The sequence below is a fragment of the Melanotaenia boesemani genome, chromosome 6 (assembly GCF_017639745.1).
Source record: "Melanotaenia boesemani isolate fMelBoe1 chromosome 6, fMelBoe1.pri, whole genome shotgun sequence".
Taxonomy (NCBI): Eukaryota; Metazoa; Chordata; class Actinopteri; order Atheriniformes; family Melanotaeniidae; genus Melanotaenia; species Melanotaenia boesemani.
Genome location: NC_055687.1, coordinates 28,100,347 through 28,113,788, shown reverse-complemented (window position 1 = coordinate 28,113,788; position 13,442 = coordinate 28,100,347). Strand labels below are relative to the sequence as shown.

Below are 13,442 nucleotides of genomic sequence, written 5' to 3'. Positions count from 1 at the left end.
AAATGTTTTTATCCTATCTGACCATAAACATACATTTAAATAAGTTAAATAAAGTGTAATGAAATGGGAACAACACCAAGGAGAGTGAATATATTTTTAAGACATTGTTGATAAAAAGCAGAAAAGTAGTGCAGCTATTAAGTTTTTAAGTGTCAAAGATAATATAATAAAAATAAACAAAGGCATCATAAACAGGTTAATCATAATCTTTGTGAATTTTATATACATCTATATGTTATGACACAGCTTCCTTTCTGTTGCTGCATGTTGTCCTGGTTCGCAAAACCAGCAGATTAAATGCTAAACAAGACAAAAAGTGGCTTTAGAACATAATAAATTTGTCAGTGTCGTTGAAAAAAAAAAACACTGATAGGTTTCCTGACTATCACACACTTATGTGACTGTCTTAAAGAAGCAGCTTTACTTGAATCTTGTAGCAGCTCCTCATCAGATGACTCTCATCACTTCCTCTGGATGCATGAAACATCACCAGTTGCTGTCAGTAAAAACAAAGCCTTCATCCTTGCTGTGTCCTGGACTGACCAGTGGAGCACAAGAGCCACAACCTGATAAAAGAAATGTATTATGTTAATTTGCTCAGAGTAACACGGTGTCTTTGTGTCCATTTAATATTACAAAACTGCATAGGTGAGCGTGGCAGGAGTCACTCACCTGCCATGTGGAAATATCAAGACTGAGTCACATCCTGGCTGCTAGAGTCTTTCAAGTACTTTACTCTGTTTCATCAATTTTCCACTGTATAAACTTACTGGTTATAGATAGATCTTAAAGATTATATGGTAAAGGCCAGGAAAACATCATGGCTTTGATGAAACTCACCCTGTGATAACATATTACATGGAAATATAATTTTCCTGGTTTTTTGATGGACAAGTTTTGCACTCATGGTTTCATTACACATGACATATGAAGCATCTATCCTGTCCTGATGAGAGGCTCTAAAAAAAAAGATTTAATCTATATGCGCAGTAATACATATTTCTTTGTAACTGGAAAAATAATTAGATGGCATTAAATAAAATGGGGAGTGCTGCTCACAAATGTGCAGGTACTTCTTATAAAAAGTACACAGTTGTACAAATAACATCTTTATTTAGTGGAAAGAAATCATTAAAATGTATTTTAACAGTAGTGTTATTTTTGGGTTAGCAGAATAAGCACGTCCTTCAGCCAATTCCTTTAATTAGCTTTATCTAATTTTTTCTTGTTTTTGTGGTTTTACTGAAAATTTTCTGAATACTGATCAATAAATAATATCTCTATTTGAAATGTTCTAAGTTGTATTCTTACAAATATTGGCATTTTTTGTATTTATTACAATTTTTCGTCTATTTTTATTAATCTATAGTCACCTGTTCATCACAAAAAACCCAACCTTAGGCCAAATATAGAGACTAAAATAACCAAAAATACATAGTTTTTTGGCTAAGGGAAGCTGATGCCAAGTCAGACGCTGAGTTGGATGCATGGGGAGAACATGCAAACTCCACACAGAAAGGCCTCAGCTGAGATTTACACCAGCTCTAATAAGAATCAGAAAATATAAAAATACACAGCATACATACAGTATATTTCACATGTAAATCCTCTGATTAAGTTTGCAGATGAGAAAATCTTAGTTCTGCAACATCCAAATTTTCAGTCAAGACAATCTTTAATTTATATGAATGTTTTAAACTAAATAAACATGTTTTTTTTAAAATACCTAAAAAAGAACTAGAAAAATAAGCAAGGGGAACTTGATTAAAAAGATTATGGCATGAAAAAGTATCTTATTCTGGCGTCAGAAATAAAAAATAGTTTTTCTTTTATTTGGATTAAACACATTTAGGAGGACATTTTTGTAACCACAAAATTTATTTGCTGGTCATTTTCAAAATTTGGTTTCACGTTCCACAAAATCCCCACAAGAGTGAGTGATTATGATTATTAGATTAGGAGAAATTGAATTCTCCACAGGCTGGAATGCTGTAAAAGTCAATTCAGAATAGAAAAAAAGTCACAGTGTTGTCATGTGGAGTGAATAAAACTGGTCAAATTAGTGTAGGACTTTTAGGCAGGCATTGTATCTTCATACTTTGTTTTAAAAACTGCTGAAAGTAAGCCTGCATGCCTTTCCTCACAGTTCATCATGCACTACTGCAATATAAATATCAGTTTGAGACTAAAGGCTTGTTTCATAAGAATTAATATGAGCATACGGGATCACATAAAGGAAGGAAGCCAGGAGACAAAAATACCTCCTCACACAACATACTTTCTCCGTGGTTACACTTATTTTTTCTTTTTCCCCTGTCAGCCCTCTTTTCTGTTGCTGCAGCTCACCCTCTCTGCATTTCTCTCTCTCTTTTAAAAAGGACCTTAAGAGGGCAACAAAGGTCTCATTATTTAAAGGCCACAATGGAGTTTCTGTTACCTAATAGACACACACACACACACACACACACACACACACACACACACACACACACACACACACACACACACACACACACACACACACACACACACACACACACACACACACACACAATACTTTCTACACAGCTGCTGCCTGAATGTGTTGTGGAAAACCTCATGCTTGCTAATTACAATGCTGCACACATTACATTAGTTTGGAATAGAGGATCTCGGTGAGGATTGGTTTGTCATTGTGGGATCAGTCTAGTACCAACCCTGCTTCATGAAGGTCATGTTAAACTCTAAAAGATTAAAATTGTGGTCAGACTGTGCTTGACTTACTTATTATCACCATTATGTTAAATCCAAATGCATTAACATTGAATCAATACAATGTTTTTTTGTCAATATCAAGCTGGGGATAAGATTGTAGAACACACCCACAAACACAGAGGAGACATTTCAGATAGTAAATTCACAAAAAAGCATTATTAATGCCCTAATAGTAAGCACTGTCCATTTCTTTTAGATGTTCTCCTAATGCCTGTGAAGACTACATTGCTCTTGCTTTCTTATAACAGTTTTAAGTTTGAGAACCCAGAGCAAAGAAGAAAAGTAGCAAGGGTGGTGCGAACCAGCTCGCTAAACCTGGTTATTAAGTCTTGGTTCCAACCCCTAAATTAGAAAACAGCCGATGATTTGCAGTGCAGAACTGCCATTCATAAAAATTTTCAAGGAGACATAAAGTGGTCCAGTCTTACCAGCTTGCGCACAAGTAAATAGGTTTGGGGAAAGGGGACTGTGGCAGGAGGAATACTACCTCTGTGGCAGAGAGAGGTAGAAGCAACGTGCAGACCAATTCCCCGGAAACAGTCTTCATGTCGTCCCTCAAGTACATTCAGTACCACGGCCTTCTCCTGCCCCCTGTGGCCCACAGTGCAGAGAGCCTGGAGTATGCCCAAAATTTCTCTGTGGAAGACACCGATGTTTTTGCTGTGACTTATCCCAAGTCAGGTATTGTAAAATTGTTCTAATATCTGTCATCTCTCTTCATCCCACCTCCTGTGTGGTATGATTGTGATATATATCAGCTTTCCATTTTCAATCATAAAGTAGAATCTTATATGTAGTACCAAAATAACCAAGATATGATGTTTAATCCTTTTTAGGGTATGTGTGGGCTATTACATCATTTGCTGTTTTAGGGCACCAGCGGCATGTAACACATTACACTTCAGTTCAATACAATACAACTAGAGGAACACTTGGACCTCAACCAAGGCCAATTAGTCCACATTTCTAAGAGATCTAAGTTTACAAACTAAACTCTTAAAAAGCCATTTTATGCTTTGCATTAGTCCAATGACAGAAAATAGTTGGTCCTTTATCGATAAGTGGACAAGTCCAAGGTTTTTCTTATTTCTGTACTTCCTAACACTGCAGTGCTTCTTTGGTAGACAGTGTGTGTTGGATTAGTGATCACACTGGAAACATTAACTGACCTGGGTTAAGGAAGGCTTGTCCAGGTTGGATCCCTCCTCAGTTTTAATAGACATTTAAGTAGATTTAATAAAGCTCCCCATTTTCTTTTAGTATTATGTGGTGTGATTGTTTTAAGGGCTTCAAAATTTGAGTAAAGAATTTCTGACTGTGGGGAATCTGCAAAGATTTATTACAACATTGTGTTTAAGAAGCCTGACTTTAATGTTATATTTAAAAGCAGTCTTGAGGTTTTTTTTGAAGGTCTTCCAAAGGTTGTCCTTAAACTTTGATTAACTTTTCACTCATTTTCAGTCCAGTCCATATATCTGACCATTTTCAGAAGAATTTGTTTATCAGGAAAGTAAGGACAGCTGAGAGATGCATCTGGTCCTTCAGTTAATACATTTATTATTCACTGAAGCCTCATAAGAAATCAGAAGCTGTTCATAAGGAAGAGAGACTGGGGAGAAAAGACCAAGGTATGCCAAATGACACAAAAGGTGGATTGAAAATCAGTTTCAACGCGTCTTAGAGTGATGAATTATTCCAAGGGACTAGACCTCAACATTACTGAAGCAGTGTGTGATGATCTTTATTAGAAAAGACAAAAATGGATTGAGTAGCTCCCAAGAATCAGAAAATCTTCAATGAAGTCTCAGAAAATATTCCTGAAGACTACTTAAAGAAATCATGTAAAATGCTCCTTTAAGAGAGGCTCTATTATTATTATTATTATTATTATTATTATTATTATTATTGCATCTAAAGGGGATCTGACACTTCATCCAACAAATTTAAAGTAAATATATGTTTTAATAAACACTTTTAACTTAAAACAGCAGTTGATTGTAGCTCAACAATATGATGATGCAGCTCTCAAACTTAATGCTTAATTGTTGTTGGTTTATTATGACAGCTCCAAAACAAGTATGTCATGTGTTGTTTTTGTCTCTTTCGTCAGTGCTAAAACTTCGGGGATGACTTCACTTCTTGTTCTTAGCAGCTGCACAGCTAATTTCAATTGGCTGACAAGAACAACCATTTTTGCTAAACTAAAATGTCATGACTACTTTAGCAAGTTTGGTCTAAATATAATTTGAGACAATTAATGTGAAGAAAAAAAAACATTTCACTGATGACAAATGTTAATGGTTTCCATGGAATCTGATATGCTGAGAAAAAAATCTAGAATTGCACAAACTGTTGTATTAATTACTCTTAAAATATTTATTTTAATTAACCTTTGATTGCAGTGGGGAGTTTTGGTTTTTTCGTTTCCTGTTCTTGACAGTACTGCCCTTCCTGAACCTGAAAATAAATAAATATATAAATTAACATATACAGTCTTCAACTGTACTAGCATTGCAGTGCTGAGTGTGGATAGACAAGTAAAAATATTAGTTATTTTCTCTGTTATTAAAAAAAAAACTCTCCTTCAAATTACCCCACAGATCAGGAAGTATTGTGCTGCATTCCTGTACCCTCGCAATTACAGTGAGAATAAATCAGTTGATGTCCAGTCATTTCTGTCTCGACTAATATTTTCAGATGTTAAACGTAACAGTTATGATGACTTGCTTAAGTCAAAGATTGGACTCATTAGAGTTAAATATTCTAATTCTATAATGAAGTCTCCGGTATTTGAAGGCAATATTTACGTGTGTACATGAACGCACCAGATTTCTGGTCTCCTTTGGTTTTGTGGTAGCGTTCGATTTGTAGGCTTCGTCCTCCGGTCTGTCTCATTTATACTTAAGGCCCGCCCAGTAGGTAGGCGGTTGTTTCGGAGGGTTAAAATTCGTAATCAACGTCATTAGGCCCGAGCACCGAAGGCGGTGCGAAGGCCTGTTGTAATTGCTCCGTTTTTTCCTTATTCTTATTATTATTCTTCTCAAAAGTAAATCGCATGGTAGGGGACCTGAACATGCGCGGAAACGCGCCTAGTTTTGCGTACCCCCCCAAAGGAATGCGAAAATTTACGTTTTGTCATGTGCTCGGGACTGTTTGGGCAAAATTGAACGAGAGCGCCACCTATTTATGTTGCCCCGCCACTGCACATCATCAATCTTCATGAAATTCGCTACACATTTTCTAAATGCATGGGCGAACAAAAAATCCTCTTGGAGTAAAGCCCTAAAACAAACAAGAAGTCGGCCATTTTGGGTCAAAGTCGCCATTTTGGCATTTTGCTGACATATTCAAAATCTATCTCCTCCTAGAGATTTTATCGTATCGCGACCAAAATAGCTTAGGATGTTCAGAAGGCATGTGTCTTTAAAAGTTATTGAAAGTTTTCTAATAGGAGAAAGGGCATGGAGGGGGCGGGGCCTCAAAGTTTGACGTCTCGCCGTGAAGAACGAAAGTGATATAACTTCCACATAAAACAATATATCTGAACCAAAATGGCCATGTATGATGCCAGTCCCATCCTGAACACATCTACATGTCAATATTTGGGATATGAATCGGCCACGCCCCCTGGCGACAGGAAGTCATGGTTTTTACTCGAAGACCCACTTATCTCACGTTTTGGACACAACCAGGTCCAAACTGTGTCAGACAACAGAAAACAAGTTGGTGATGATATCCAGTGAAAACTGTTGCTCTATGCTGCAGGGCGAGACCGTGGCGCCATGGCGAACTTCGAAAAGACGCCATGACATCATAAATCACTATAAATCCCTCAATTCTGATCCAATCCCCATCAGACTTGCAGAGATTACTCAGGGTGTAGCCCTGAATAGATCTATATGACCAATACCGGTCCAGCCCTAAGCCCCGCCCACTTCCAACAGGAAGTGCTTTTTTTCACACGCAGGGATCCATCTTCTCAGGAATGAAAGTTACACACTTGAAAGTGCTTCACAACAGGTCAAACCCTTTCATGAAACCACAAGAAAAATCTCAAGCTGCTTCGCCAAATGTAACCATGGCGAATAGTGGTCCAACGCCATCAAACAGGAAGTACTTGTGACTGACACATTGTAATGTTGAGCTTCACCAAACTCACAATGAAATAGTGTGGTCAGAGAAGGATCTCAGCCACATTAACATCTGCTGGAACAATTGCAATATGGCTCTATAGCGCCCCCTACAAATATTGCATTGATCATAACTGCCCACTACATTGACCGATATGGCTGAAATCCACAACATTTATAGAACTTGGAAGGATGTACAAAAAAGCCTCTTGGACCTATATGATAACTTCAACAGGAAGTCGGCCATTTTGTAAAAATTGTCATTTTGGTGGTTATTTTTGCATGTTTCTTTGCCTTGCATTTGAACGAACTCCTCCTACAGATTTTATCGTAATTACCTCAAACTAAGTCTGAACACTCCAGAGGCATGTGTGGGCAAAAGTTATTGAAAATTTTCTAATAGGAAGTGGCGTTCAGCGGCGGCGCCTCATCAAGTTTTGATGTTTCGCCATCAAGCATGTCATCCATTATTTCTGAAATACAACACTCATTCTGTAGCAAACTGCAAATGTTTCACTTCAGTTCCATGCCAACCACAACTACAAGTCCTGATGTTGTCATCTGGACATTGCTCAACGCTGCATGGCGAGACCGTGGCGCCATAACAAAGTTGGATAAGGCGCCGTGACAACATTAATCTGTATAAATCCCTCAATTTTCATCCAATCAATATGACACTTTCTGTAATTAATCAGGGTCTGCTCCTGAACAGACACATGTACCTACTTCTGGTCTTGGCCTAAGCCACGCCCCCTGGAAACAGGAAGTGCCTTTCTCAGACACCGGGGTCCAGCTCATCAGGGATTAACCTCAGACACTCTACAGTGCTTCAGATCAGGTCAAACCCTTTCATGACACTACAGAAAAAAAACCTCAAGTTCCGTTGTCAAGCAAAACCATGTTGAATGGCGTCCACCGCCATGAAACAGGAAGTACTTGTAACTGACCTAATGTACTCCTGATCTCCACCATACTCAGCAGGGAGGACAGTGGTCAGGCCTGGAACTGATTCAAATAGACATATGCTGGTTATTTGTCTCTATATCGCCCCCTATGGTCATATTTTTCGCCATGAAACAGGAAGTCGCTCTAGCTCTGCTGTCAGTTGAACAAAGGAGGTGATTTTTTCCTGTTCTCATTAGAGTTCCAACCTGAACATGGTTCTTCATGAAAAACGACTATAGTAGAAATACGTGGAAATTTCCTCTTGATGAAATCATGCTCCAGTTTGTGGTATTTCAACACAGTTTGTAAGAAACAAGGTCATGAAGGCTTCAGATGTCATCACTGGACAGGCTGAGGTGCAAGTTGATCCTCTCATGAGGAAAATCACCTCTTGATGGAGATAAACTCTGGAAGAAAGGACATATGGCTGTGGGGAAAAGCGGCCGTGCTTACGGAGGAAGGTTGCTGGCTGAGGGGGCGGTGCAATAGGCCGAAGCGGTGCCAGAGGTGCGAGGGCCTCCAACGCTGCTTGCAGCTTTAATTTAGTCTGTAATCCTTGTGTCAAAATGTCAGCTGCTGAAGACATCTATCTTCAGTATCAAGGATTTCTGCTTCCCAGAGAAACTCACTCCTTACAGAGTTTGAAGTTTGCAAATGAATTCAAGTTTAAAGACGATGACGTTGTGGCTGTTACATATCCGAAGTCAGGTCAGTGCTGTCAAAGACTCCATATTTTCAGTGCTCACAGCGAACTAATGTGTCCTGAATGTAGAGATCGCACCGGCTGTAACTCAGCTGCCCACGGTATAAGATACCTGGACTTTGCTGTAGCAAGTGTATACACACACACACACGATTACAACAGTGGCTAAAATGTATAATTCATTAGGAGTTACGTACTTTTCATCAAAATGACCGTTTCAAGGAAGATGGAAAACTGATCTTTGAATCAATAAATCGGATGTGATAAGTAAAATGATTTAAAAAAACATCTGCATATTGTGGTTCAAAATACGCATTTTATGGTTAAATATATAATTATACTGTCTAAACTTCATTGATATGTGCGCCTGCAGTCTCAGAATTGCAGTGGCGAACTAATAGGTGGTCACAAATAACTCCTGACAACTAAAAAAAAAAAAAAGAAAATCAACTCTTGGTTTATTTCTTGGCTCTTCGCAACCTATATTGTTGTGGCTCCTAAACCGATAACAACGTCATATACTAGGAATGTGTCCCAAGGCTGTATAAATTACGGTGTCAAGCTTTTATCTTGTTGGCAATTTTCCCTGACAAGGTCTTAGTCAGTAAACGCGCAGAAAGCAAATGCTTATTTTTTTCCCCACTTTATTCCTCTGAGGAATTAATTTTCACAAAACAAAATAAAAGGTGTTATCCCAGGCCAGCGTTTGTCTATTTGTTCTCAAATACAAGACCACACCTTGATAACATAGAGACCTAAGAAAAGATTTCCTTCCAAGTTCCCTTTTTGTAATAAAACTTTAAAGTATTTGTAGAAAAGAGGTATTAAATTTACTTACCATGGGATTGCTAGAAAGACAGATAGTATTTACTGGCTTTACACGTGTCAATATGTTGTGAATAAAAACAATATTTGAGAAACACGAAGCTCGATGCCTCATAGTCACTAAACCTATGAGACAAAATGCTGTGTTGCTGCGACGGTGTACTAATCAACCTCAGGTATCTGAAATTAAGTTGCAGCCTATTCAGACCTGATGCTCCTTTCATACATAAAACCTATATATGTTTGCAGATCATATGTTGTGTGATCTGCAACATGCTAATGCAAACTGCTCATGGCAAACTTTTTGTAATATATTAACTTACTAAGTTCTGTCTGACAGAAAGTGTCAGACTGTGAAAATCTCTGACCTTATTATACCAGATTATGTTGATTAATAAGTCTGTTTTTTCAGTAGAGCAGAAAGAATTGTTTCAGTGCCCCTCCTTTTATTTATTTCTGCAGGTACTATCTGGATGCAGGAGATCCTTCCGTTGCTGCTTAATGGAGGAGATCTGACTCCAATCCAGACTGTTGTAAACTGGGACCGGGTCCCATGGCTGGAAGAGAAAAGATTGGCTGAGGTTGCAGATAAGCTGACATCTCCACGTGCTCTGGTCACACATTTTCCCTACAGCCTCATGCCCCCTTCATTCCACACCTCCAAAGCCAAGGTACATGTATGGACACTTTGCCTGACATGTCCATGTGTAAGCTCTTAACGTTTCTGCTCGTTATCACTTGTAGGTGATCTGTGTGATGAGGAACCCAAAGGACATCTTGGTGTCTTCATACTACTTCCATCAGATGGCGACCTTTCTCGAGGATCCAGGGACTTTTGATGAGTTCTTGGAGAAGTTCCTGGAAGGCAGAGGTCAGAGTTTTTACAGCCCACATATAGACTTTTCTTAGAGACTGACATCTGAAATGAAGTGTTTGAATTTTCTGCAGTGGAGGGTATGCAGAGGCATGAAGTCGTGTAAATGTGATGAACGTAGAGCAGTGGTTTATTGTAAATACGCAGCGATCCAGGATTTGTTTTGTCTGCAGTGCTGTTTGGGAAGTGGACAGACCATGTGAAGAGCTGGAGGCGTGCAGAGCTGGGAGACAGAATTATGTTCATCACTTATGAAGAAATGGTTCAGGTAAAGTAGTTGCTGGTAGAGTTTAAACATAAAATACAGAACTGTATTTTGTATAGAGATGCTGCTTCACCTCTTATCTCTGATAAATTTAAAGACTGGACCCTGTCACATCTTCTACTCAGAAAAGAAACACTAAGATATCAGTCTCAGTTTGTGGATAAGAGCATCAACCATCTGCTGCACTTTAAGGTTGTGTATGTCTTTTTCAGGACCTGCCTGCAGCTTTAAGGCGTATGTCAGACTTCTTGTGCCGTAATCTGAGTGACGAAGCCGTTCTGAAGATAGCAGAGCATTGTTCTTTTAAGACTATGAAAGCCAACAGAATGTCCAACTTCAGCCTGGTTCCCAAAGAGTATATGGACAATGACAAGTCTCCTTTCTTGAGGAAAGGTGAGCGTCTACATGTCAGTCATTACACACGACTAGTCTGAACAGTAGACCCGACTGGAAACCTTTAGAGCTTCTGCTCTTTGTTGTGAGATTTAGTGAGACATTTTCCTAAAATATCAGATTTTATTTTTAAATACTACACAGAACATTTTTTTCCTTCAAAAAGTTGTTGTGTTTGCGTAACTCCTCCTTGTGTGTTTTTGTGTCAGGGATTAGTGGAGACTGGAAAAACCACTTCAGTCCAGAGCAACTGGCCCGGTTCACATCGGTCATTTTCAAAGAGCTGGAGGGCGAGAACTTCTCTCTGCCCTGGAGCCTGGATTGACCAGCAAAGAACAAAAAGGGCTGTATGGAGATAAAGTTCAGGCCTGTACATAACAGTCATTTACAACTGGAGTTAAATTCTCAAAACAAACACAAGTCTGCAGAATCCTGCTGATGTGTGTTTATGTATTTTATTATCTGTCTTCAGCAGGATTCTAGAAACCTGCGTTTAAGTTCTCAGGACTGACAAAATGCTAAATTTATCAGATACCAGGATCTAAACATTGCAATCAGACTTTTATCGTTGCCAATAAAATAAATACTGCTAAAACACTGATCATTTGGATCTCTCACATCTGTAAATCTGTTGTAGGTTTATACTGTATGATCAGTAAAACATCAGTTTGTGCTAATTGCTACATGACTACTCTGTAAATACTTTTAGATCTTTTGGTCTTTTGAGAGTACAATGTATGAAACACATGACATACTGTATAAGATATGCTTAATAAACTGGACAAATATAAATGAACTGTCATTTTGATACTGAGAGGCATCACAAAGCGACACTTCAATGCAAAAAAGTTCAATTTATTTACTCTTGAAGAGGAAAGAAGATATTAGAAAATAAGCTTTTGATCAAATGCCACTGTCCTGTTATGTTTTGTTGTTTTTTTTTTTACTAGAAGTAATAAAAAAATATTAAATTAAATAAAAACCTTTTCACCAAGTCTACAAGTTTGGGCACCATACTGAGTCAGTATTTATATATTCTTATATTTGCCTGCGGTAATTGGAAACAGGGCCAACTCATTTTTGCAAGCTCTGCAATATTTATAGGTTGTCTAATTTTGTTCTTTTTGTAGTTCGTGTTGGCTTTTAATGTTATATTTTGATTTTGTACTTTACACTGTTGTGAAAACCAACCTCCTAAACTGATTATGTATGTATGTATAATTTTTGCATCTTGAGTTCTCCATCATTAAGTGTTCTGCCCATGCAATGTTTCCGTAGTAAGTTCATACTGTAACATTTTGTAAACCTGCCTCGTTTGCTTTGCTTGATGTACATAATACCTGAACAATAATAATAAATTGATGAATACAGTTTGCAACCTGCCTAAAAAATCCAGATGAGTCACTTAAGGTCAGACATGTTAATGAAGTTCTCAGACTTTACAAATAGTGTACAGGCTACTACAAATTCACCATAGTTAATGTTTTTATTCATCTTTTTTAACATGAAATAAACAGTAACACCAAAGAAAGCTTCATTTTTGTTACATGACTCATTATTTCATGTCACATCAAAATTCAACACATTATGCAAACTACTGATGTATGACAACGTTTTATATATAGAGCCAGCATAACACTTGAATCACAGTATTTTACATTTGATTCAATTTTCCTGACAATTTCTTTCTCTTATTATCCAGTTATAGATGGGTTTTATTTTACCTGGAAGAAATTTTTACTAAATACTGTTAAGGTGTTTTTACTTTTTATAACTCGTCATTGTAGTTTGTCTTCCTGTCCAATTTTAAAAAATTGTCTAATCATAGATTTAAAAATCAAAATGTGCTAATAGAAGTCATTTTCCCTCATGGTGCTTACAGAACGTTTGCATGATTCATGACTAAGTCAAACTAAACTAACTCATAAGTATGAACAAAACAGACATAGCTGTTTCAGACAGAGTGGCTGTTGTCTAACAGCTGCAGTTTCTTGAAAAAATGTAAAACAGTCCAACTATGAATGTTTTACATTCCCAGTCTCAGAAGAAACAAAATTAAAGAATAAAAGGTCAAACCTTTGTGCTGTTACTGCACAAAGCAGACACCCTTGGTTACAGCCTTATGGTAGCATAACACGAGTAAACAATCAACCTTAATGAGAACATGTCACTGTGTGTGGACACTAACTGAAAAGACTGTTAAAACTAAGAGATAAGTACTTAGTTTGAGAAGTTTAATACAGAACAGGTACTGGATGTCCATGAACTGTTATGGGAAACCCATTGGTCTACTTTTTCTCTTAATATTTAATGTGGGAATAATCAAACTGGTGTGACATTTACCGTGATATCATTTCTGAAAATGAAGAAAGTTTAAAAGTTTTGTGCATAAAAACACCTTCAGCTTTGACACCAGAATTTTCTGTATGTACATTGATCTATACTGCTCTGAAAAAGTATAACTTATGTGTGATCCTCATAAAAAGAAACTGTAGTCATTGTTTACCAATAAACTTTTAGTGATGATACATCACAGATCAGGACGTAATGTTC

The 13,442-nt window shown here is 37.6% G+C and overlaps 1 protein-coding gene across 2 annotated transcripts; it reads left to right on the top strand.

Annotated features, from left to right (window-relative positions):
* The first annotated feature begins 3,224 nt into the window (after positions 1–3,224).
* Positions 3,225–12,414, top strand: LOC121641248 (sulfotransferase 2B1-like). Of its 2 annotated transcripts, XM_041987279.1 has the most exons (7): positions 5,672–5,715; positions 8,370–8,537; positions 9,820–10,028; positions 10,102–10,228; positions 10,405–10,499; positions 10,709–10,889; positions 11,099–12,414. In XM_041987279.1, exons 2-7 carry the CDS (start codon positions 8,396–8,398, stop codon positions 11,212–11,214), a joined length of 870 nt encoding a protein of 289 aa, XP_041843213.1. In that variant the 5' UTR covers positions 5,672–5,715; positions 8,370–8,395; the 3' UTR covers positions 11,215–12,414. The 2 variants fall into 2 exon arrangements, with proteins under 2 accessions (XP_041843214.1, XP_041843213.1); XM_041987280.1 differs by lacking the exons at positions 5,672–5,715; positions 8,370–8,537 and adding an exon at positions 3,225–3,435.
* The last annotated feature ends 1,028 nt before the right edge of the window (positions 12,415–13,442 follow it).

Coding starts and splice junctions, on each gene's coding strand:
- LOC121641248 (XM_041987279.1), top strand. CDS start 8,396: ATGTCAGCTGCTGAAGACATCTATCTTCAGTATCAAGGATTTCTGCTT. Junction 10,029..10,101: donor TCCACACCTCCAAAGCCAAG/GTACATGTATGG, acceptor TATCACTTGTAG/GTGATCTGTGTGATGAGGAA. Junction 10,229..10,404: donor GAAGTTCCTGGAAGGCAGAG/GTCAGAGTTTTT, acceptor TTTTGTCTGCAG/TGCTGTTTGGGAAGTGGACA.